Source organism: Equus caballus, chromosome 7 (genome assembly GCF_041296265.1).
Source record: "Equus caballus isolate H_3958 breed thoroughbred chromosome 7, TB-T2T, whole genome shotgun sequence".
Classification (NCBI taxonomy): domain Eukaryota; kingdom Metazoa; phylum Chordata; class Mammalia; order Perissodactyla; family Equidae; genus Equus; species Equus caballus.
This window is the reverse complement of record NC_091690.1, coordinates 75,909,571-75,936,521: the sequence shown is the minus strand read 5'-3', so window position 1 is coordinate 75,936,521 and position 26,951 is coordinate 75,909,571. Positions and strand designations below refer to the sequence as shown.

At 36.5% G+C, this 26,951-nt stretch overlaps 2 protein-coding genes and 2 pseudogenes across 2 annotated transcripts; all 4 read right to left on the bottom strand.

Annotated features, from left to right (window-relative positions):
• Positions 1-1,939: 1,939 nt before the first annotated feature.
• Positions 1,940-2,899, bottom strand: OR51L4 (olfactory receptor family 51 subfamily L member 4). Its single transcript, NM_001391362.1, has one exon. The coding sequence runs from the start codon at positions 2,897-2,899 to the stop codon at positions 1,940-1,942; it is 960 nt and encodes a 319-aa protein (NP_001378291.1).
• Positions 10,087-11,004, bottom strand: OR51L26P (olfactory receptor family 51 subfamily L member 26, pseudogene; annotated as a pseudogene).
• Positions 16,763-17,722, bottom strand: OR51L25 (olfactory receptor family 51 subfamily L member 25). The gene has a single exon (NM_001391360.1). The coding sequence runs from the start codon at positions 17,720-17,722 to the stop codon at positions 16,763-16,765; it is 960 nt and encodes a 319-aa protein (NP_001378289.1).
• Positions 24,165-25,118, bottom strand: OR51L28P (olfactory receptor family 51 subfamily L member 28, pseudogene; annotated as a pseudogene).

The window sequence follows — 26,951 nt, the reverse complement described above, 5'->3', positions numbered from 1 at the left end:
TTAAATTTGAGGAGCTAGTATAGTAGACTATAATTTATAAACTCCAAAGTTGGGTTATCTGTGTATCAAAAGCTGGGTTATCTGTGTATAGATCCACTTGAAATAGTTTTTCTGATATGTGAAATGCAAAATCTAGGATTCAAAAGTTTAAATATATTTCTGTTAGCAAATTTGATAAAGGTTTTTATTTTTTGGAGCACAAGCACTAGGAAAGGTATGTTCAGCATACATAGGTTGAAAATATATTTTGTATTTTAATATCATTTTAAACATGATATATATTCTTAAATGTTACTTGTAAAATGTACAGCTGATGATAATGTTCACATTCTCCTCAAAATTCTCCTTTTTCCTATAAATTTTACTTGGCTAGTGTATTACACTGAATAATATCTAAATTTGATGTCCCTATAACAGGCTTTAGTTTTAGTTGATATGCCTTTGATCAAGGTGAATGTGCTGAAGGAGATGCAATGAGAATAAAATCAAGAAATAGGACAAAGTGGGGTAGGGACAGACATAGTTGAATGAAATCAGAGAGTAGAAATAAGTTCATGCAAATTCTATATGTACTCCATATGCCTGAAATTTGTAATCCTAACTTTAAGTCAATGAGATCTCTTTTATTATATGAAATGTAGGCTCAAGACAGGTCAAATCTTTTCTGGCAATATGTTTTTTGAATATCCAAACTAGTCCTTCTATATTCAATGATTTATTCCTTTCTTTATCATTTATACATTCAATAATTAATAACTGACTTTTTTTACATCAAGCATAGTGCTGATTATTACAGCGAGCAAATTTTTGGAGGCACACTTATTACAGTAGCTAAAATAAGATATGTGAAAACATATTTCTTATTATTGAGATTTACATAAATTATTGGAGCTATAAAGCATTCTTAAAGTCTTCTTTTTTACTCTTTGCTTATTTTTTGTCTTTGAACAAGTGTACATAAGCAAACTAAGAAAATTCAATTAACTTTGCAAGCTTTTTATACAACTCTATGCACTGCCACATGAGAGGTAATTTTAGAGTTATAAGAAAAGACAGTGTTGTATATTGAACAGATTTCTAGATAAAAATTAAGACTCCTGAATTATCTGTTTCCTGCTACCACAAACTTGTAAGTAGCTATAACTCAGTGAGTCATATTTTTTTTTACATTTAAACAAATAGTATAACTTACATTGTTATTAAGATACATTTATTTCAATGCTATAATCCCTGGCTTCACATGACAATATCTGGGAGCTTTCAAAAATTACGGAGTCTCAGCTTTCTATAAGATAAAAATTATTTGTAATAATTAAGTAAAAGAAAAATAAATATGGAGAGGGCCCCTTTTTATTCCTGAGGAAACTAAATCTCCTCAAGAATAAAAGGGCAGAAGATGTGTATAAACTTTTAAAAGATAATATTAATGCACCATGAGGATTGATGACTTCTGCTTTTAACCCTAATATGCTCTTATATCAAGAAAAGAGTTTTTCCATCTTGAAAAAATATAAAATAAGCAGGTTTACAAACACACTTAAATAACAAGAAAAACAATATAAGATTCTTGAGAAAAGATGGAATGTCAACAAGCAAAGAAACGTGGGTTTAGTATATTTAAGGAAAACTTCATGGATAAGTGACCATGAATAAGGGATGTGATTAGAGATGGAGGAGAACCGATGGAAATGATTTCCCACACACTTCACTACAACATATTCATACTTAAAGGAGATTTATGAAACATATGTTAAGGAGGGCTATATAATCTCAGTGGACACCAATGCTCTCCTGTAGGACATTTTTGTGATGCTTGTTGGCTCTCTTTCTGCTCTTTAAGAAGTCTTTCTCTGGTAACTCTATGGTGCCAACACACCTAAGGCAAACACTATGTATTTACATCATTAAGACTGATACCATCAGTGTCTTGAGGCCATGATTACATCACAGCACGAGTGATTTTTGGGGGGAGAAGCAGGTGGAGAATTCCTTGGCGTATCTGCTTAGTCTTCACACTATAGATGATTGGGTTGAGCACAGGTGGAACTAATAAGTAGATATGACCCATGAGGATGAGACTGAGTGGGGAAGAGTGTTTGCCAAAACGATGGATGATAGATAGCCCAATCATAGGCACATATAGAATGAGGACAGCACAGATATGGGATGCACATGTGTTGAGGGACTTAAATCTCCCCTCACGAGATGAAATCTTTAATACTGAGTGAAGGATGAACACATAAGAAACAAAAATACCCAGAGAGTCCATGCCCCACAGCATAGTGATCACAATCATCCCATATATAATATTAAATTTGGTATCAGCACAGGCAAGGCGAATAATGTCTTGGTGCAGACAATAGGAATGAGAAAGGATGTGGGAGTGGCAGAAGGGAAAGAAGGGCAGCCGGGCCAGAAGTGGAATCACTGCAAAGGCATTCCTAAGAAGAGCTGCAATTCCAATTTTAGTGATAAGTCTTGGGGTGAGAATGGTCACATATCTCAGAGGGTGGCAGATGGCCACATAGCGGTCAAGGGCCATGGCCAACAGCACAGATGATTCAGTGAAGGAGAAAGTGTGAATGAAAAACATTTGGACCACACAGATGTTGAACTGGATCTCCCTGGAAATGGACCACAACACCCTGAAGAGTGATATCATTGTGGGCATAGACATGCCCATGTCAGTGAGAGAAAGCATGGCCAGGAAGTAGTACATGGGCTCATGGAGCCTGGGGTCTGTCCGCACGATATGCAGGATGGTGCAGTTACCCATTATTCCACCCAGGTAGAGGAGACAGAATGGGATGGAAATCCAGTGGTGAAATTCCTCATATCCAGGGATACCTGTGAGATAGAATGTGGAGGACAGGGAATTGCTGGAGTTTAACGTTGCCATGGGGCTTACTGGTAAACCACAATCCAGTTTCACAATCACACTCCACTGGAGAAGGCAGTGACAAGATCACCATCTATGTCAGGAAAAAAAACAAAACAAGGCTTCAATCCTTATCTATAATCACTCCTAAATTTATCCCCACATTTTTTCTTAGTCTTTCTTCATTGCATTGCTCAGTGTTGTCAGTTAAGTAAAATATCTGCTTTTTAACCACAAGTACTTTCCCTTCTGCTTCCAGATGCAGACCCATCAACATCGTCTGTGAACATGGATGATCCTCTTCTGAAGACACTACCAAGCACCACACACACAACCTCCTCTAGAATACATTTTTGATTTTATAATTTTCTTTAGTAACTTTCTTGGCCGGTGTTACTGGTCTTAAAATAGGCTTTGTTTTAACTGCATCCTGCAGTTTTACATGAAATACTTTCATTTTTCTGAGCCTGGTAGCATTTACAATATTACTAGATCACCATGCAGAGTATCTTTACAGAATTCAGGCAAGTTTTGGTCTACATGGTTCTTGTTGTTACTAACATATCTGCCACTATATAATTGATGCCACAGGCCTGGTATCCACAAATAGTGAACTCTAATATCAGTTTGGTCTTGGACCAGCATCCCCAAAATATAAAGACAGGTTAATATATATTTGAAGAATATGTGAATTTTTAAAATTATAATAATAAAATATATATTTTTATATGTAATGCTCTTAGACTAATGGTTTGTATAATTTAAGAAACATACATTAGACTCTGATTCTAATTTTAAAGATTTAGAAACCTCTTCCTATTATCTTTCAGAAATGATCATTTAGAGACAGTTTCTTTATATGAAAAAATGCAAAACGATACATAGCATCGTGTAAAGATAGAGTAGAAACTAATGATTCAAAGCAAAAACAAGAGAAAGCAAAATAACAAAAAAATTATAATGCTCAGAAAAAGCCTATTGACATCTGACTTTGGCATTAAATCCTTTCTACTCAGACCGAGTGAGAAAATATATTTCCCCCGAGTAGACTCCAGTACTTCTGTGGTCAAGAGCAACATCTCTGAAGTAAGAAGGATGAGCCTCTCTCTCAAAATTCCACAAATTCATCACTTGCCAAACATCCATTCTCACCAAAATGGTGTTTTGAGAATTTACAATCCATAGGATAGATTGCTTCACACTGTATATTAATAAATCAGTATCTTCTTGTCTTATAAAGTTTACTTTAGCCCTTTGAATCATCAAATTCTCTTAAATTTCTTCTAGTCCCATGCAGACAAACTTAGAATGCAGAATATTTTTTGCCTAGAATGCTTAATAAGGACTATTTTCTAGGAAATTAAAGACCCATAATCAAGGAAGCAAATAAGCAAACTCCAGAGATAAATTCAGTCTTTCTGATGGTTCAGCTCATAATTAAATTTTACCCATATTTTGTATGAACTGATACTTCTGGCCCTGCTAATTTCCTCAATCTGCCTGGCTTATTACCTCCCCAAATTCCTGCTTATCTGCTTACCCTCCTTTCTATTTTTGGACTCATTGTTACCTTCAATACCTAGATTTTCCTATATTTTCTGTTCTTTTTGTTGATTCTTTTCCAATTTCTCGTCCACAGTCCAAACTTAGAAACCTACCTTCCTTTCACTTCACTGCTTAATCAGTTCAGACCATTTCTCTGGTCTTATAACCTCTTTCTTCCACTGCCAAAAAGGAGCAAACATGAAGTTTAATTGAAAACTGGTAAGTATCTGATGTGGGGGCCGGTCCGAACAACTTAAATCATCTCAATGACTTTTTATTGAGGTTTTCAGGAGACAACTGTCCACCATCTCCCTTGTTCAGACTCTGTTCCTCTGCTTCTGCTATCGCATCAACCTAGGTTATATTCTGATTCCACTGCTTGCTAATTTTTAAATTTTAGACAAATGATTTATTTCTCTCTGTACCAAAGTTGCCTCCTCTGTAAACTGAAGATAACAACTCGACAGGTTTGTGCTAAGGATTAAAAGAGATATTGTAGGTAAAATACTTAGCGTAGAGCCTTACATCCAGTGACTGTAAAATAATGGTGACGATGATGATGGTGAAGACTACAATGATGATGACAACAACAATAATATCAACAGTAAATCTTTGAAATATAATGGGAGTGATTAAGATATGGGGACACTAAAGAGTATTCTTCCATAGAGGAAAGCCCCATGAGCAGGCATCTCACAAAATAACCTAGGTAGGCTGAGGGTCAGAAGTGAATTATATCTGTTTCAGCTCCCTTTCATCCAGTGATGATTCAGTTTAGCCAGAGATATGAATTTCTTCTTGATGTTTTTCTCTTCTCCAAAATTACTCTGATAATTATAATAACCCTACCTGTATACTTTCTTTTTGTTCACTCCCAATTTGGGGGGTGAGGGAAGAAAAGACTCTAGGGTAGAGTAGGAAGTCTCATCAAGAAAAGGAATGAGATCTTTAGGACTTCAGTCAGATAGGAATCTGAGCAGCAACATCAGTATTCTGAAGCTACCCCAACATAAAAATTCACTATATTCCATATCTTCACTAGGATCTGATCTACCTATTATTCCCAAACCCCTTATATTGTAGCACTTGTTCATTTTTGCAGTCCAGCTGCTGTTGCTCCTGATCCTATAATTTCAATCTCATTCACACAGCCTTCTGATGCCTTCCACCATTCCCCAGAGGAGGAGGAATGGAGTTAGTTAGTTGTGGAGTTAGTTTATAAGCTCCAAAATCTGAAGGACTTATAGTGTACGGTTTAGACCTCTGAGATGCAATTCAAGTCACATTAAAAATCAGATACTTGGAATTGGAAGGGACCTTGGATGTTGTCTGGTGTACTCCCAATCTCACTCTGGAATTCCTCTTCTGTTATGTCTGAAAATAGTCCTTCATCCTATGAAAGCATCATGCCAATGGGCACAGAGGAGAACACTAACCATAAAGTCTAGGACATCTCAGGCAAGTCCTATCTGAAAACAACTGAATCTTGCTTGAATGCTACGAGCATGGGGATGAACAATAAAGACATTTGGATGAAAATTATGTCCTGTGATGGACTGAGAACTTCTTCCTTCTTGAACCAGTCTCCTAATCCTCCTTCTCACACTTTGGATGTCTTCCCTCCTCTCTTTTGTCTCTGAAGTCTCCCTTTGTATTTTCCTATTACCTCCCGCTTTTATTTTTCCCAGGTGTCACATACTTGTAGAATTCTTCCTCTTGCTGTAAGAGATGACTCTAATGCTCAGAGACAGAAAGATGAGTTAGTAAGTCTTTCTCCAGTCCTTAGAGATATGAGGCCCCAGGATAAATGCAAGAGAGTGTATGTAACCCTGTCAGTGCCATGATTTCAGTTTATGGCCCTTCCCAAGCACCTCTCTCCACCACTCAGATTGCAGCATCATATTGCAGCTTGGGAATACAGAGGCAAGAAACCAACAGAGATTCTCAAATATTTATTGCCTCAACTTCTGGAACAAATGATGTAGCATGAGATAAAATATTTGTTTGTATCAAGAATACAATAGGGTAGTAAATAATTTTAAACATGGTGTAGCCAAAGTACATAGCATTCATTACCTAAAAGCTGGAAGTGACTCTAGTTCAGTTCTATTATTATATACCAGATCAAAACGAGACTCACTTATTGATTTGCTCCCTCAAAATCATACAGTAGGGAGTATGTATATGGGAAATCTCTGTAACTTCCATTCAATTTTGCTATGAACCTAAATTGTTCTACAAAATAAAATCTCTTCAAAAAAATCAAACAATATTCAATAAAGGCAATGTTATCATTCAAGTCTGTTTCTTTAGAGTGGTACTTTCTTCACTGTGCCAAAGATTTCTTCATGAAACAGATTAGACACATCTGATCTTACTATAAATAGAAGCATTTAGTCAATGAATAAAATTCCCTATCTTTGTCAACAATATTGACTTCTAAATGTCTAATGGTGATTGAACCATGCAGCAGGATTGGCACGCGGACTGGTAAATGATGAGACATCTCTAAGCAGGGTAGAAGTTCCATTTCTAATGTCAGTCCTGTTTAGTACAGAAATTACTTTTATAATGTGGTCAGTTGTTAATCTTTTCAACTGTGCATTTGATCTCGGCAATATTGTTTTAATTATAACACAACGAATCTATCATCTTTTCACTCAACTCAGATATTGTTTATTGCATATGTGTTATAGCTTTCTAATGTTCAGGCACCATTAAATTTAATACATTCAAGTGAGAATCGGTGTTTTTAGAAATTGATGACCCCAATAGAAGTGATAGTTCTCACAAAGAAAATTTTCTTCTTTACTAAAGAAATTCACCGTCTACTGATAGTCTATGAAATTGAGAGGCTATTTATACCATGCTACTAGAAAAATCCCACAACTCCATTGTCAGAAGTCTCCTTCTGAACATACCAGAGAAATGATTTGAACTTACTTGCTTCACTGCCAAGGGGTGCCTCAGAATTCTCCTTATACTTTAATTTCTTTAACATTAATTTAAATCATTTTGACATCATCTAAGTTTGATATGATCAAGGTTCCCAAACTTAGAGGATTATTAGTCAATGCAACCATACTCCTTTTCCAAACAGTGTACATATTTCTCATGTATAAAATAGAAGGATAAAAAAGAAATTTCACTTACCACTGCCAAATTCTTCAGCAACCTTAGGTCACAAGCTCAATTTTGAATGGTGTACTAAAATAGGGTGAATGTGATGGACAAATATCCACATATAGATATAGATAGAACACTACCTAGACCACAAAGCATGAGAGAGAATCAAAACATGAGTCAGAGTGGTTTCTGGGAGAAGGGCAGGCTTAGTCTATTTTCCAGATATACCTTGGTCTGTGCCTTGACCATACAGGACTGCATCAAAAGGTCCTTTTGCTCTCTAGCTTCTTGTTTGACTTGGTCAATGATGGGAACTGACAGGAATACAGAAAAACATTCATTTGGGGGGTTTACTCCCCACCAAGCCCTCATTCTGGCTTCCTTATGGTGGCTGCATCTCTCTACAGGTGTCTTCCTCCACATGCTGCCTTTTCCAAGTTCTGGTAAACTCTTTTTCCCTTTTCACTTCAGGACTGCTGATGGCAACAGACTCCCATCTGAAATTTTGTACACACACACACACACACACACATATATATTCCCCCTTCTTGGATTTCCTCAATCCTGCCCACATATTTTCGATGACGTGTTTATCAAATTCTTCATTATCCAGTCTGTGCATGACATCTGTTTCCTGAAAGAACCTTAGTTCAGGAGACATGTCTGCCTTATATGCATGTATGCATCTCTGTCAATTTCTATCTCTATCTCTGTGTTTATCATCATCGCTATCACTATCTGCAAGTTTATGAAGTTTTAATACGTGTAACATTTTTCTTCATTGTAATTTTTACAAAAAGCTTTCTGTTCATTTTTTGATTAATCATGCAAAAGGCCTTTTTTCCCCCCAAATTGGGGAGTGACTTCAAAGAAGTCAGTTGCCGAAGGATAAGAGAGAAAGCTTCAGATAAGCCTTTCCATATTTAGTTTTTCTACACGCAACAATGAACAAAAGCTGGGAGTGAGAAAGGATAAGGGGAAGAATAAAGTAGACGGAAACCACCTTTTATCTGCCCTGAAACTTGGATTCTTGTTGTGAACAATAAGACCCCATAGTCAGAATGGAAGAAATAATGCCTTGTTCTTGTGAGTGTCTGGAAAAAACTAACTCTATGCTTTTATTGCCCAAGCTTTTCCTAAGATTCATTCCAATAGAAGTAAAGGAAGCTAAAAGAATGCAATCTTCTCATTGATTTCATCTCTAAAGTCAAACATCCATTGATTAATATAACTGCATGTATTTATTTATTCTTTTTTGGTATTCTCTAGCATTCACTGGTCCTCTTTGCTATAAAATCTGCCTTCTTATCTCAATTTATCTTTAAACTATATTTTCACAGAGTTTTTGATCTTTTAAATTCATTTGAAACTCAAAGTTTGTTGTCTTTTTTTTTTGTTATGTTTCTTGAGATAAGTTTATTCCCTAGATCAATTTTTTCAACTATGGTTCTGTATAGTCTTTCATTCTTTTCATTATTTTGAATGATACTTCTTCTTTTGAGGTAATCCTAGCCATAATATTGCAAAAAAAATGTGTTTATTTGTGTTATTCCGTTTCCTATTATTTAACCAAGGGGAGTTTTTTGGGGGGGTAGGGTTGATTTAAAATAGTATTTGCATAAAAATAATTAGCTTGGGTTCTCTTTGAACTCTCTTTATAGTTACTCAGACCCATTTCTATTCTCCTATTAAATGTTGACTTTAAATTTGAGTGCTGAAAATTTGTTTGTTTGTTTCCTATTATTTCATAGGGAATTGTGTGAGGCACCAAGAGTCATGGGCATTTACGGTTAATGGCGATTTTTTGGCATCTCTCTTGCACTATTTTTGTTTAAATTGTTGCACATGTGACATTTTGCCTAGTAGAGGTGCACACTAAACAAGAGATTTTGATATATATTATTTTTATCCCATTTCATGATGAGTATACAGCCCCTTTGGTGTCAAGTTTTGATTTGTCCTGTGAGTTTCCTGCATTGAAGAAAACTAACTCTATGCATTTATTGTCCAAATATTTTCTGACATTCACTCCAATAGAAGTAAAGGAAACAAACAAATGCAATCTTTTCAATTATGCCATCTCTAAAGTCAAACATCCATTTTATTATGATTTGACTCAAAGTCTGGAGAATGATGTCTACTTTACCTAAAAGGAAGGCGAATGTGCCTAGTTACCAATGCCAACTCTGCTATATATTATCTCTGTTATTTTTGAATAGTAAATTAACTTCTCTAAGCCAGTTTTAACGTGGAAAATTGGAATCTCTTCAAATCTGAATGGAAAATATCTCCATAAATTATCTGAATGAAATAAGTTTCCTTTTATTAAACATTTGGGCACCAGGATTTGGACATACTTTAAAGCTAGGAAGTAATGATAGAAATGATTGCAATATTTTTCTTGAAAGGATTTATGATCTATCAGAGAATTATTATGCATCCAATGTGTCAAAGAAGTTCTAAACAGGTTATCTTCAGGATGAAGAAAATTGATGAAAGGGTCACAATAATAGGGAATTTTATGCCTTCTAAGTGTGAGCAAGCCCAACTCTTTTGAGTGATAATATCCCTAGGAGGCCTTGGTGAATCAGCTTTTTCTTGATGCTATAAATAACTGGTTGAGTACTAGTGAATATTGGTCATGGTTATATGGATAATGGAGAAGGATTGTTTTGCAAACCATTGCACTAAGGAGAGCCCTATCATGGACATATACAGAATGAGCACAGCACCAATGTGGGGGACACACATATTGAGGGCTTTGAGCTTCCCTCCCTGGGATGTAATGCCTAGCACAGAGTGGAGGAAAGGCATAAGATACAAAGATTCCTAGAGAACCTACACCCCAATGAAATGGAACAACAAACAAGCCGTACAAGACGTTGAATGGGAAGTCAGCACAGGTCAATTGGATGACATCTTGATGCAAGCAGAAAGAATGAGAGACAACAGGGGAATGACAGAAGGAAAATGTGGGAATATGAACTAGAACAACAGGGAAGACAATGGAACATCTAATTACAAGGAAGACCCCTATATAAATAATGAGTTGTGGGGTAGATTTGCTGGAATACCTCAAGGATTGCAAATGGCAACACACCAATCAAGAGCTATGGCTAGGAGCATAACTGACTCCATTAGAGAAAAAGTCTGAATAAAATACGTCTGGGCTGCACAAGCATTCACCTCAATCTCCCTAGCTTCAAACCAGAAGACTCTCAGTTCTGTAGGCAGGGTGGAGATGGATATGCCCATATCAGTGAGGTACAGCATGGCTAGGGAGCAGTACGTGGGCTTATGGAAACTCTTGTCAGTGTGGATTATGTGAAGAATTGTGCAGTTGCCTGCTGTTCCAATCAGGTAGAATACACAAAAGGGATGAAAATAAAGTGATGAACATTCTCATAGCCAGGAATCCCAGTGAGGTAGAATGAAGCGGACTGTCCAATACTGGATTAGAACTTGTCAGGAGGCTGTCCCAAGTAGCCATTTTCCTACCATAAGAATGTCGATTGCTAGAAGGAAGAAAAGCACACAACATCGAGAAGATAGCAATTCATGTTTCTCTATAACATTTTTTCTTAATTTTTAATTCTTTGTTAGGACATTATCCATAAAGTGTGTAAATGATTTTTAAAAATTACCTGAATTCACTACCTTATTTTAGTATATTACCATTTAATCCTTGACTCAGTTTACGGTCATTTATGTAGTTATCTGTCAATCTCTTATCCTGTTGATTATAGATTGTGAGTCCTTCATAGGATGCTCTTCTCTTCTCTAAATTTATAACATATTCTTCTATGTTTTCTACTAATATTTGGATACGTTGGTTAGTTTTTATTTACTTTTTGATTCATTGTTACGTATCATTTATTTTTGCATATGATATTAAGTAAGGATATTTTCCCAGACCCTGACCTTTCTGTGTTAAGCATTAATTTTCCTCTGACCAGGAAACTTGGTGGAAACTTTTTGGAATAATGTCAGAAAAAGCTTAGGCAATAAATCCATAAAGTTAGTTTTCTCCAATCATGAAAATCCACAAGATTAACCAAGTTTTATCACAGGATGAGAATGGACACTTCAAAAAGCACTGTCTAAGCAGTGAGTGTAGTTACCAATTATAGAGGTAGATAAATCATCCCTCAAACTGGTATGAATGGAAAGCATAATTCCAAAAGGATCCAAGGGTAAATAGCACTTACCTCATTTACTGAATCTTGGTTATTTGGAGTTTGGTTTCTCTTTCACATTCTCCACCAAGGTTCATTTATGTGTATCTACACTGCAGTGAAGCCAAGTTTTACTTGAGACAATTGTTATCATTTGATCATTGGATATAATTGATTCGTGAGCTATATCAGCCTTGTTGATCCTGGAGCTTCTCTTGTCACTGGAACTCACAACTGCTTTTCTAATGTTCCCATCTGTGGACATGGCCTTGGGCCATCTCTGACAGATCAATAATATATCAGCACTCACAGCCTCATCATCTGGAGGGTATTAGAGTTAAGTTAGCATCCCCCTACTGTGATCCCATGGCCCATTATAATTCCAACAATCTGGTGCCATTCTCTTGATTTTCTTGTTCTTGCTCCTTTGCTCATGAAGTTTTAATGCATTTCAGTTACAAAGAGAATAAGCTCTATCTCACGATATTGTAAAAATAATCAAAGAATGTATGAAAATGCCACAGTCCTCTTTCAATTTGAATTTTTATGTTTTAATTATCATATTTTTACCATGAAATACCTCAATGCCATTGACAGAAAGGTACATTATAGAAAAGTAGACTGAGGCTTAGAGATTTCAATGGTTTGCCCAAAAGCACATAGGCAAGATAATAACTTTAATAAATATCACTTTCAGTGCTCTGCTCATGTAGATGGAGATTTCCAAGAATAGTGGTTGCCTTACCCATCTGGCTTCTGCAGCAATGTGACTAGCTTGGTCAGCAGTTGAAGTGCCAGCCATACGCCTACTGTCACGCGCAATCCCTAAAGCCACAGCAATGTTAAAACAAACTACAAAAGCAGTTCTTTCAGACTCTTAACTATCTCAAAATTTTACTAATTTATACTTGTACTGTCATTCTTTCTTCTTGTCACAACAGCCATAAAGCATCTGAGGTCTGTTACTACAGCCTCTGTCTTTTACCCATCTTTGGCTTATCCCCCATGACTTAGTGGTCTTTTCATAAGAATAATTTGGCAATTAATGGAGATCTCTACATAGTCAAAAAAGACAGATACTATTATCCAATGCCTTAAGTTTATTCATGAATCATATTCATATCCTAATATCTAACAATAATTTCAGACTCCCTAAAATTATTTCTATATTTTTAATCATATTTTAAATACTAAATATCTATATGAGATCAAAAGAGGCTGTATGACACATTAATAGTCTGAGGTTCAGAAATATCTCTGAACAAACTAAAGAACGGTTATAATTAGAATTCTAGCTCTTGCTCCTAAAGCTTCCGTAAATTCTACTAAACATTTTAACTCTATGTTCAGAAACTAACTTCAGTTCTGTACTGTAATCACCCTCCATCACAGACTAGGGATTAGAGTGGTGGGTATAATTCATAAACTGCCCTTCACACTAGGACAGCAGGACGTTTTCGCCGGGCTCCCCTGAGTAATACCCTTGTCCTCTCCTGCAAATGCCTCCAAGTTTTAGCTGAACATGTGTTGCCTTCTCACTTTTCTTTAGCATTTTACCAAAAAGATAGCCCTAGAAGAAAACTGAAGGAGTCAAGGCCTGAAAAGCAAAAGCTTTCACAGAGCAGAGAAAGGAGTCCCCAGGGGAAACGTTGTGAGAATCTCTGCCACAAGAATGCTGCCTTAGGAAGTTGTTTGGTCCACAAAGTGTTAGTGATACCAGCTCAACACAAGGTTGACATAAGGGAAGCCATATTGTAGAAAAGAAACCATACTGTAACTTTGAATGACCTCTAATTAGCTAACCCAGTCTAGCGAGAATTCCTGCTAATTGCATTATAGGACCTGGGACATACTTTATCATCTATCTGCCATAATTCCTGCAATGTAATTCCTTTTCTCCACTAGAAAACATTCAACTTTTGACTAATAAAAGAGCTAAAATAGTTCCCTGGCGTCAGACAATAAAGAAGGGTATCATGAACATAATATAAATACTTACATGGTCTAGTGTTTGAATTATTTAGATTGAGTTCCTTGAAAATGTTTCGATTGTTATCATTCTCTTTATAAATGCATATGGCTGTTTCTGTATTCTTTGTGTAATCAGGTGGTTATCCATGCTGCACTGTTTTTAATGAAATTGTGTTTTTATTATTTAAGTTATTAGATTGAACATGAATGACTAAATGGAATAGTGAAGTATTTTGCAACAGTGCTTTGTATAGAAGAAAATGCCAAACACTTAGATGGTAAAGGAAATACCGATCTTCTCTGCTATTATTTCTTCTCGCCATTGTCTTTTGCCACAAAAGACCTTCTGCAGCATAAAGATAATCAATGCTTAATTCAAAGGATAACATTTGACATTATGAAAACAATTGCATTGCATTTTTCCTGTTGATAAGGGATTGGAAGACAAAATAAATTATTTGGGCTTCTGGATATCTTACAGAATCGGCAGGAAGGAAGAGAATGCTTTCAAAAGGGAAATAAATACTCCTGACTTTATATAAAACAAGGTAATATGAGTAACAGTGTCTCCTAATTTATAAATCCACATGGAAACAATAGATGCTTCAATTATATTATTGAAATGTAGGCAGGAATAAGAGGATTTCTTGTTTTAGGAGCACTAGCTGCTTGCGAGAGGACTGGACTCTAGCTTGCATTAAGATTCCAGGGGCCAGCCCAGTGGTGCAGTGGTTAAGTGCTCACGTTCTGCTTTGGCAGCCCAGGGTTCACTGGTTCAGATCCCGGGTGTGGACATGGCACCACTTGGCAAGCCATGCTGTGGTAGGCGTCCCACATATAAAGTAGAGGAAGATGGGCATGAATGCTAGCTCAGGGCCACTGTTCCTCAGAAAAAAGAGGAGAATTGGCAGCAGTTAGCTCAGGGTTAATCTTCCTCAAAAAAAAAAAAAAAAGATTCCAAAAACAAGATAAGGCATCTGTTCTGAATTCATAACACCACCTTATCATCCATCCATTCACTCATTCATTCATTCATTCATGTATTCAATCACTGATCTCTTCACCAACTATATTTTACTGGGAAGAACTATCTTAATTTTGAAAATATATGTTTCTAAATGTTTTTGATGAAATATATTTTATGACTATTTTGTAACTCTAGTAGTAAATTTAGGATCTAGTATAGTAGATAATAATTTGTAAACTCAAAAGTGGGTTATCTATGTAGGTGTCCATTTGAAATAGTTTTACAGATACGTGAAATGCAAAATAGAAGATGCAATATTTTAAATATATTTCTATCAGAAAAAATTTGATAAAACTTTTTCTTTTTTGGCATACGAGTACTAGGAAAGGTATGTTCAGCATCCATAGGTTGAAAATATATTTTGTGTTTGAAGATCTTATTTTAAAGATTATATAAATAGTTATGCTAATTGTACAACATACAGCTGATAGTAATGTTCACATTCTCCTTAAAATTTTTTTTTCCTATCAATTTTGCTTTACTACTTTATTATACTGAATATTAACTAATTTTGATGTTCCTATATCTGGCTTAATTTCAGTGGATATGCGTTTGGTCAAATGAATATTCTGAAGGAGAGAGGTAATTAGAAGTAGAATCAAGAAATAGGACAATGAGAGGTGGAAACAGACACAGTTGAATTAAAACCAGAAAGCAGAAATAAGCGAATGGAAACTAGATGTGCTCCATATGCCTGAATTGAAATCCTACTTTTAAGTGAGTAAGATCTCGTTTATTGTACGAAATGTGGGCTCAGGAGAGGTCAAATCTTTTCCACCAAGGCTTTTTTTAATATCTAAACTAGTCGTTCTTCACTCAGTGGTTGATTTCATTCTTTACCATTTATACATTCAATAATCATTAAGTGCCTCTGCTACACCAAGCATAGCATTGGTTCTTCCAGGGAGTAACGTGTTAGAGGCCCAGGTCATTGTAATAGCTAAAATGAGATAAGGGAAACATATTATTTACGTTTAAGACTGACAAAATTTGGGGGAGCTATAAAGCATTCTTAAAGTCTTCTTCTTTTCTCCTCATTTATTTTTCGTCTTTGAACAACTGTGCAGATGTGAACTAAGAAAATTCAATTAACCTTGCAAGTTTTTTTATGTAACTCTATTCACTGCCACGTGCTAGACAATTTCAGAGTGATAAGAAAGACAGTTTTGTATATTGAAAAGTGTTCTGGATAAAGATTAAGAGACTTAAATGACTGTTTCCTGCTACCACAAACTTATAAGTAGCTATACCTCAGTGAGTCATATTTTTTTTACATTTAAATATATAGTATATTGCATATTAGTATTAAGATACGTTTATTATAGGAATTATAATTATTGGTTTTAATGACAATATCTGGGGGCTTTCAAAAATTACTGAGTCTCAACTTTCTACAAGATTAAAATTACTTCTAAAAATTAAGTAAAAAAATGTACATATGGCCCATTTCTATTCCTGAGGAGTCTAAACCTCTTTAGGAAAAGAAGGGCAGAGTATGTGTATAAACTTTTAAAAGATGATACTGATGAAACATCAGGGCTGATAACTTCTACTTTGAGTCCTAATATGCTCTTATATCAAGATACGATTTTTTACATCTTTAAGGAAGATAAAATAAGCAGATTTACAAATACATTTATATAATGACAAAGGTAATATAAGATTTCCTGACAAACACAGAATGTCAAGATGCAAAGAAATATGGGTTTAGCATATTTAAGGAAAACTTCATGAATAAGTGATCTTAAATAACAGCTCAGATTAGAAATGAGAGAGAATAGATGGAAATGATTTCCCACACACTTCACTACAACATATTCATACTTAAAGGAGATTTACGAAGCTCAAATTAAGGCAAGCTGTATAGTCTCAGTGGACACCAACTCTCTCCTGTAGGACTTTTTTGTGATGCTGTGTTGGCTCTTTCTGCTCTTTGAGTGGTCTTTCCTTGGTAATTCTGATGCCAACATGCCCAGAAGAGAGAAACGACTATATATTTCCTTGGTTAAGACTGATGCCATCATTCTCTTGAGGACGTAACTATATCACAGCAGAACTGATCTTTTGTGGGAGAAAAAGGTGGAGAACTCCTTGGCGTATCTGCTTAGTCTTCACACTATAGATGATTGGGTTGAGCACAGGTGGAACTAATAAGTAGATATGACCCATGAGGATGAGACTGAGTGGGGAAGAGTGTTTGCCAAAACGATGGATGATAGATAGCCCAATCATAGGCACATATAGAATGAGGACAGCACAGATATGGGATGCACATGTGTTGAGGGACTTAAATCTCCCCTCACGAGATGAAATCTTTAATACTGAGTGAAAGATGAACACATAAGAAACAAAAATACCCAGAGAGTCCATGCCCCACAGCATAGTGATCACGATCATCCCGTATATAACATTAAACTTGGTGTCAGCACAGGCAAGGCAAATAATGTCTTGGTGCAGACAATAGGAATGAGAAAGGATGTGGGAGTGGCAGAAGGGAAAGAAGGGCAGCCGAGCCAGAAGTGGAATCATGGGTAAGGCACTCCTAAGAAAAGCTGCAATTCCAATTTTAGTGGTAAGTCTTGGGGTGAGAATGGTCACATATCTCAGAGGGTGGCAGATGGCCACATAGCGGTCAAGGGCCATGGCCAACAGCACAGATGATTCAGTGAAGGAGAAAGTGTGAATGAAAAACATTTGGACCACACAGATGTTGAACTGGATCTCCCTGGAAATGGACCACAACACCCTGAAAAGTGATAACATTGTGGGAATGGACATGCCCATGTCAGTGAGAGAAAGCATGGCCAGGAAGTAGTACATGGGCTCATGGAGCCTGGGGTCTCTCCGCACGATATGCAGGATGGTGCAGTTACCCATTATTCCACCCAGGTAGAGGAGACAGAATGGGATGGAAATCCAGTGGTGAAATTCCTCATATCCAGGGATACCTGTGAGATAGAATGTGGAAGACAGGGAATTGCTGGAGTTCAAGGTTGCCATAGCATTTACTGTTAAACCACAATCCAGTTTCACGATCACACTCCACTGGGGAAGGCAGTGATAAGATTTGCATCTGTGTCAGGAAGAAAACAAAACAAAACTTTAGTCCTTACCTATAATCACTGCTAAATGCGTCCCCACATTTTTGCTTAGTCTTTCTTCACTGCATTGCCGAGTGCTGTCAGTTAAGTAAACTATCCACTTTAAAACCGCAAACACCTTCTCTTCTGCTTCCCAGATGCAGAACCATAAACATCTTTTCTGAATATGGATTTTCTTCTTATAAAGATACTACCTGAGCAGGACACACACAATCTTTTCTAGATGGCAATTTTTATTTTATGATTTTCTTTAGGAACTTTCCTGGCCAGGGTTATTGGTCTAACCTTAGCTTTATTTTAAATGACTCCTGCAGTGGCTCACATTAAATGCCTTTATCTGTCTCCCTTGATAGATTTTTCAATAATACTAGAACACTGTGGAAGATATCTTTACAGAATTCAGGTAAGTTTTGGTCAGTATGCTTCTTGTTCTTAGTAACATTTCTCCAACTATACAACTGGTGGCACAGGCATGATATCTACATATAGTCAATTCTAATATCAATTTGGTCTTGGGCCAGTATTCCCAAGAGTTAAATAGAGGTTAAGATTGAAGAATATGTGAATTTAAAAAATTTTAGCAATAAAATGTAATATTTATATGCAACGCTCTTATTGTCCTAAACTATATAATTTAATCAAAGTACAATTGACTGTCTCATTTTAAAGATACAGAACCTTCTTTCTATCACATTTAAGAACTGATCAATAATTTAGAGACTAGTTCTTTCTCAAAAAAATGCAAAACAATAGATAGATAGGGCTTCTGGAAAGTAGAATAGAAACTCACAATAGCAAAAACAAAAAAAACAAAAACAAAAGAAAGCCAAATAACAGAAAATTTTATTGCTGAGAAAAAGCCTATTGGCATCTGACATTGACACTAAGTGTTTCCTACTAAGACCAAATGAGAAAACACATTTCCCCTCATTAGATTCTAGTGTTTCTTCTGTGGTCAAATCAAAAGAAAAAAACAAAACATCTCAGAAGTAAGAAAGACGAGCCACGTCTCAAAATCCCTTGCCCATCTCTTGCTGAGTATACATGCTCACCCAATGCTGTTTCGAGAAGTTTGAATCTATGGGATAGGTTTCATCCCACTGGAAATTAAAAAATCAGCATCTTCCTGTCTTGTAAAGTCTACTTTGGCCCTTTGGGACATCAAATCCCCTTCCAATTTCCTCCAAATCTTCTTGCCTACAATTCCATGTAGATAAAGCCTGAATGCAGAAGATATTTTCCTGGGATGGTTAATAAGGACAATTTTCTAGGAAATGAAAGACCTATAATCAAGAAATCAAACAAGGACATTCCAGAGATAAATTTAGTGTTTCCGACTGTTGACATCACGATTAAATTCTACCCACATATCCTATGAACTGATAATTACGGCCCTGCTCTTTCCCTCAATATGCCTGGCTTGTTACCTCTTAAAATCCCTGCTTTTCTACTTCACCCTCTTTCCTACATTTGCACTCATTGTTACCTTCAATACCCACATTTTCCATTATTATCCATTCCTTGTGTTGATTCCTTCCTCATTCTGTTCCATAATCCAAACTTAGAAATCCGCCTTCTTTTCACTTCACTGCTTAGTCAGTCCAAACCATTTTTCTGATTGTATAACCTCTCTCTCCTACTGCCGAGAAAGAGAAAACATGAAGTTTAACTGAAAACTGTAAGATGTCTGATCTGGAGGCCAGTCTGAAATACCTTCATTCCTCTCAATACTTTTTCTTGAGGTTTCAAGGAGACAGCTGTCCGCCGTCTTCCTTGTGCACACTGTTCCCCTAGTTCTACTACGACATTTACCTAGGTTATATTCTGGTTCCAACGCTTGCTCACTGTTTATCGTAGGCAAATGATTTCTTTCTCTCTGTATCAAAGTTGCCTCCTCTGTAAACTGAAGATAACAACAGTTTGACAGGATTGTGCTAAGAGTTAAAGGAGATATTATAGGTGAAATACCTAGCATAGAGCCTTACATACAGTGACCACAAAATAATGGTGGTGGTGATGATAATGATGAAGAAGACAATGAGGAAAACAATTCTTTGAAGTTTAATGAGAGAGAGGAAGATATGGGGAGACTATAGAGTATCCTTCTGTAGAGGAAAACACCAAGAGCAGTCAACTCATAAAATGACCTAGGTAAGCTGAGGGTTGGGAAGTGAATTATATCTATTTCGTCTCTCTTTCATCCAGTGAAGATTCAGTTTAGGAAGAAATATGAATTACTCTTAATCTTCTTCCTACCTCAAAATTTCTTTGACAATTATAATGACTCTACCTATATATTTTCCATTTTATTCAGTGAATATTTTAATTTAAAAAAAAAAAAAAAACAACAGAGTCTAGTTAGAACGGGAAGTCGCACCAAGAAAAAGAAAGAGATCTTTGTAACTTCAATGAGCTAGGAATCTAGCAGGTACGTTACTATTCTGAAGTTACAACCAGATAAATATCCACTAGTATCTGGTCCACCTATTATTCTACAACCCCTTACATTATAGCACTGGTTCATTTTGACAGTCCAACTCCTATTGCCCCTGATCCTATAATTTCATTCATTCACATGGCCTTGTGATGTCTTCCACCATTCCCCAGAGGAGGAGGACGGATTTTGTGGAATTCATTTATAAACTCAAAAATATGAAGGACTTATAATGTAGAGTTTAGAGCTCTGAGCTGTAATAAATGTCATGTTAAAAATCACTGATACTTGGTATTGGAAGGGATCTTGAACATTGTCTGGTGTAACCCCAATATTATTCTGGAATTCCTTTTCTTCTCTGTCTAGAAATAGTCCTTTACCTTGTATTAAGTATCACACCCATGGACAGAGAAGAGACCAGCTACAGTGAATATTAAGCAAGTCCTATCTGAAAAGTCTGAGTCTGGCTAGAATGCTAAGAGCATGGGCATGAGCAATGAAGATATTTTGATGATAATTGTGCCCTGTGATGAACTGGCAACCTCTCCCTTCCTGAACCAATCTACTGGTCCTCCTTCTCACCCTTTGTGTACCCACCCCCTTCCGTTTTGTCTCTCAAGTCCCCCTTTGTATTTTTATATTACCTCCCATTTTTATTTTTCCCAGGTTTCACATACTTGGTAGAGTTGTTCCTCTTGTCATGAGAGATGGTTCTAAAGCTTAGAGCAAGAAGGATGAGTCAATAAATCTTCCTCCAGCCCTTAGAGATATGAGGCCCCAGGATAAATGCAAGACAGTGCATGTAACCCTATCAGTGCCACCATTTCAGTTTAAGGCCCTTCCTAAGCACCTCTCTCCATCACTAAGGTTGCAGCAGAATATTGTTCTTTGGGAATACAGGGGCAAGAAGGCAACAGAGAGTCTCAAATATTTATTTCCTCACCATCTGGAACAAATGATGTTGTGCAACATGAGATGAAATATTAGTTTATATCCAGAATATAATAGGATAGTAAAGAATTTTAGACCTCTTGTAGCCAATGAGAGGGACATAGCATCTATAATATAAAAGCTGGAAGGGACTCCGATTCAGTTCTAGTATTATATACTAGATAAAACAAGTATCTGTTATGTGATTTGCCTCCCTCAAAATCATACAGTAGGGAGTATGCATCTGGGAAATCTCTGCACCTTCTACTCAATTTTGCTTGAATCTAAAACTACTCTAACAAATAAAATCTGTTTAAAACATCATACGATATGCAATAAAGGCAACAGTATCACTCAAACCTGTTCGTCTAGAGTGGTACTTTCTTCACTGTGCCATAGAGTTCTTCCTCATGAAACAGATTAGATATATTTCATCTGACTATAAACAGAAGCTTTCACTCAATGAATAACATTTCCCTATGTTTATCAAAAATATTGACTTCTAAATGTCAGTTAGTGGTTTGAGCCATGTAGCAAGACTGGAATGCGGGCTAGTAAATGATAAGAAATCTCTAATCAGGGAGGAAGTTGCATTTGTAATGTCAGTCCTGCTTAGTACAGAAACTAATGTAAAAAAAAGTTTTGATCTTGGCAATACTGGTTTAATTATAACACAACGAATCTATCATCTATTTACTCAACTAAAATATTGTTTATTGCAAATATGTTATAGCTTACTAATCTTCAGGCACTTTTATATTTAACACAGTCAACTGAGAATTGGGATTTTTTGAATTGACGACCCCAATAGAAGTAACAGTTCTCATAAAGAGAATTTACTCCATTACTAAAGAAATTCACCATCCATTGATAGTCTATGAAAACGAGAGAGTATTTATGCCATACTACTAGAAAGATCCTCACAACTCCATCATCAGAGGTCTCCTTGTGAAGAATCAGAGACATGATTTGAACTTGCTGCTTTCACCGGCATGGGATGCCTCAGAATTCTCCTTATACCTTAATTCCTTTAATCTTAAGTTAAATCACTTTAACATCACCTAAGTTTGATATGATCAAGAATCCCAAATTTAGAGGATTATCATTAGTCAATCCAACTGTATTCCTTTGTCATATGATCTATATATTTCTGACATATACAATAGATAAGATAAAAAAGAACTTTCACCTCCCACTACCAAATTCTTTGGCAATCTTAGGTCATAAACTCGATTTTGAATGATTCACTAGGATGGCGAGAATATGACAGACAAAGATGCACATTTAGAGCTATGGCTAGAGCACTACCTAGACCACAAAGCTTGATAATGGATAAAAATATGAAAGTCAGAGTGATTTCTGGGAGAAGGCCAGGCTTAGTCTATTTTCCAGATCTACCCTGCTCTGTGTCGCACCACAATCAACTGCAACAACACTTCCTTTTGCTCTCTGGGTTCTGGTTTGACTTGGTCAATGATGGAACTCACAGGAAACAGGAACACAGAACAACATTTGGTTAAGGTGTTTACTCCTTTGGCTCCCCACCAAAGCCTCAATTTTGGTCCCTCATGGGGGCTGCAAGTCTCCACAGGTGTCCTTCTCCACATGCTGCCCTTTCTAAGTTCTGGTAAACTCTTTTTCCCTTTACACTTCAGGAATATTGATGGCAGCAAATTCCCATCTGAAATATATATATTCTCCCCACTTGGTATTCCTAAATCCTGTTCATGTATTTTCAATGACCTCTGACCCTTTATCAAATTATTCATTATCCAGTTCAAGTATGGAATCTGTTTCCTGACTAACCTTAATTAATTCAAAGGAGAAATGTCTGCCTCATGTACATGTATACATCTCTCTGTCACTTTCTGTCGCTGTCTCAGTGTTTATCACATGTAAGTCTTTGCATATTTAGTTTTTCTACATACAAAAATGAGAAAAATATGGGGCTGAGGAAGGGTAAGGAGAAGACAGAGAGCAAGTCAGTCTATACAGAAAGCAGAAAAGAGGCCTTTTTACAAAGCAAAGTTGAATAAATCCCGTAAGTAGCAATTTGCATGGGACAGAGTAGATGGGAATCACCTATGATTTGCCCCAGAGCTTGGACTCGTTGTAGAAAATAAGACCAAATAATGTCTTTGTCTTGTAAGTGAGTTTTTGGAGAAAACTAAGTCTATGCATTTTTTGCCCAACTTGTATCTGACAGTCATTCCAATAGAATTAAAGGAGGGGCTGGCCCAGTGGCATAGCGTTAAGTTTGCACATTCTGCTTCAGCGGCCGGGGGTTCACCAAGTGGGATCCCGGGTGTGGACCTACACACCACTTGTCAAGCCATGCTGTGGCAGTCATCCCACATATAAAGTAGAGGAAGATGGGCATGAATGGTAGCTCAGGGCCAGTGTTCCTCAGCAAAAGGAGGAAGATTGGTGGCAGATGGTAGCTCAGGGTTAATCTTCCTCAAAAAAAAAAAAAAAGATAGAATTAAAGGAAACAAAGAAATGCAATCTTTTCATTTATTCCATCTCTAACCTCAAAGAGTCAATTGATTATAGTTTTGCCCAACATCAGGATAATGAGGTCTATTTCCCTCAATGGAGAAAGATTGTACCTGTAGTTACCAATGCCAACATTATTACATTTTATCTCTGCTATCTTTGAATAACAAATTAACTTCTCTAAGTGTTAAGATGGAAAATTGGACTTCTCTTCAAACCTGAATGGAAATTATCTCCATAAATTATTTGAATGAGATAAATTTCCTCTTACTAAACCTCCTGGCACCAAGATTTTGAGATACTTTAAAGCTAGGAAGTAATGACAGAAAGAAGAACAATATTTTTCTTGAAGGGATGTATAGAACTTATTAGCTATTATGGAATTTTATGCACAAAATATGTCCATGCAGTTATGTACAAGCTACCTTCAAGATGAATAAAATTGATGCAAAGGTCAAAATAATAGGGAATCTTATAACGTCTAAGTGTGAGCGAGCCCAACTGTTTTGGGTGACAACAAGCTCAGACAGCCTCAGGAAATCCGCTTTGTTTTGGTACTATAAATAATTGGGTTGAGTACTGGTGGAACTTACAGGTAAATATTGGCCATGCTTATGTGGATAATGGGGGAGGAGTATTTTGCAAAACAATGCACTAAGAATAGCCTTATCATTGGCGCATACAGAATGAGCACAGCACAAATGTGAGAGGCATATGTATTGAGGGATTTGATTCTTTCCCTAAGATGCAATGCTTGGCACAGAGTGGTGGATGAAAGCATAAGATAAAAAGATCCCTAGAAAATCTAAACCCCAGTAAAATTCAACAACAAACAAGGCATACACAACGTTGAATGAGATATCTGCGTACACCAACTGGATGAGATCTTGATGGAAGTAAAATAGGCAGGGAGATCATTGGAGTAACAGAAGGAAATGTGGGAATACAAGCAAGAACAACAGTGAGGACAATGGAGCATCTGATTACATTGAAGGCCCACATGTAGACAATAGGCTGTGGGGTAAGTTTGCTGGAAGACCTCAGAGGATCACAAATGGTAACAAAGCAGTCAAAAGCCATGGCTAGGAGCACAGATAACTCCTTCACAGAAAAACTATGAACAATATACATCTGGGCTACACAAGAATTCACCTCAACCTCCCTAGTCTCAAACCAGAAGGTTTTTAGTACTGTGGGCAAGGTTGAGATGGGACGTGTCCATGTCAGTGAAGGACAGAATGGCCAGGAAGTAGTACATGGGCTCATGGAGACTCTCGTCAGTGCAGATGAAGTGAAGAATTGTGCAGTTGCTCACTATTCCAATCAGGTAGAACACACAAAAGGGGATGGAAATAAAATGGTGAACATTCTCGTAACCAGGAAGCCCAGTGAGGTAGAATGAAGCAGACTGTCCAATACTGGCATTAGAGCCTGTCAAGAGGCTGTCCCAAGTAGCCATTTTCCTACCATAGAAATGTACACTCTTTGAAGGAAGAAAATCACACAACATTGAGAAGATAACAACTCATGTTTCTCTATTAGGTTTTTACTTAAATCTTACTGCTTTGTAGTTACATTATCTACAATGTTTGGAAAATGACTTTGAAAAATTATCCAAAATCACCACCTTCTTTTAATATATTACTGTTTAATTCTTAAAATGGTTTATGGTTGTTATGTAGTTATCTATCAATGTTTTACTCTATTGGTTCTTGATTTTGAGTCTTTCATAGGATGCTCTTCCTTCTGCTAAGTTTATAATATACTTTCATATGTCCTCTACTAATGTTTGGATAGGTTGGTTTGTTTTTATTTACATTTAGACTCATCATTTATTTGACATTTATTTTAGTGTATGATGTTAAGTAAAGATATTTCCAAGATCCTGACCTGTCCATGTTGAGCCCATTCTGCTCTAACAAGGATACTTGGTGGAAACGTTTTAGAATGAATGTCAGAAAGCACATAGGCAATAAATGTATAGAGTTACTTTTCTCCAATACAGAAAGTCACAAGACTAATCAAGTCATATAATAGGATATGAATGGATCTTTCAAAAAACATTGGATACGCAGTGATTGTGGTTGCCAATTAGAGAGGTAGAAAATCTAGCTCTCAAAGTGGCTTAAATGTGAACCAGAAGTCCACAAGCATCCAGGAGTAAATAGCACTTACCTCATTTACTAAATCTTGGGGATTAGGAGTTTGGTTTCTCTTTCATATTCTCCACTAAAGTTCATCAACATCTACCTGCACTGCATATGAGGTCAGAGTTTTACTAAAGTGAATTGTTATAATTTGCTCCATGAATATAATTGATTTGTGAGTTATATCAACATTGATGATCCTAGAGCCTCCCTCTTCTTGTCAGTGGAACTCACAAATGGTTTTCTAGTGCTTCCACCTATATACATGGCCTTAGGTCACCTCTGACAGATAAGAAAAAGATCAGCAATCACAGCCTCCTCATCCCTAGGGTATTAGAATGAAGTTAGCTCCCACCTACACTGTGACCTAGTGGCCCATTATAATTGCAACAGATGTACCAGTTTGGTGGGAGATGTTGCTAAAGGGTGACTCCATATATGTGTGAGAGCAAGGGATGTATGGAAATCTCTGTACCTTCCTCTTAACTTTGTTATGAACCTAAAAGTGATCTAAAAAATAAAGTCTTAAAAAGAACAATACATTTCTCTTACTATGTGAAAGATAAGTAGTTTGGGCGCAATTAAGCTCCACATCATATGTCAGAAAGTATGGATGATAAAGTAGCACTCCCTCACAAAATGAGAAATAGACAGTAATGTAAGAATAAATAAGAAAACAATCACAACATACTAGAATGAACTCCGGAGTTGTCAAAATGGCCCAGAAAAAGATAAGTCAAAGTGAGATTTTCTCATAGCTTCCTGCTCATCTATAACCCTCATCTCCAAGACAGAAATGTTTGGACTCATGTTTTCCGTAATGACAAATTCAAGCATTTATGCTAAATGGAACTTTTAAATACACTGCACAGTAGTCTTAGTGATTAAGTACAAACAGTTATTTTTGTGCAATACAGTGAGATTTTCATTTTAGAGTAATCCCACTATTGACTGGGAAAATATTTCTGCAACACATTGATAGTTTACAGTTACATGTATTTGAACATACAATGTATCTTTGAATGAGTTACTTCCCACAGAAAAACTCTAGTCATCTGACCATTAAAGAGGTGCTTGGTGGAGAAACTACACATTCTAAGATAGACAACATAAATATTTTT

What these genes read in the sequence shown, in the direction of transcription:
- OR51L4 (NM_001391362.1), bottom strand. Translation starts at nt 2,899, where the DNA reads ATGGCAACGTTAAACTCCAGCAATTCCCTGTCCTCCACATTCTATCTC.
- OR51L25 (NM_001391360.1), bottom strand. Translation starts at nt 17,722, where the DNA reads ATGGCAACCTTGAACTCCAGCAATTCCCTGTCTTCCACATTCTATCTC.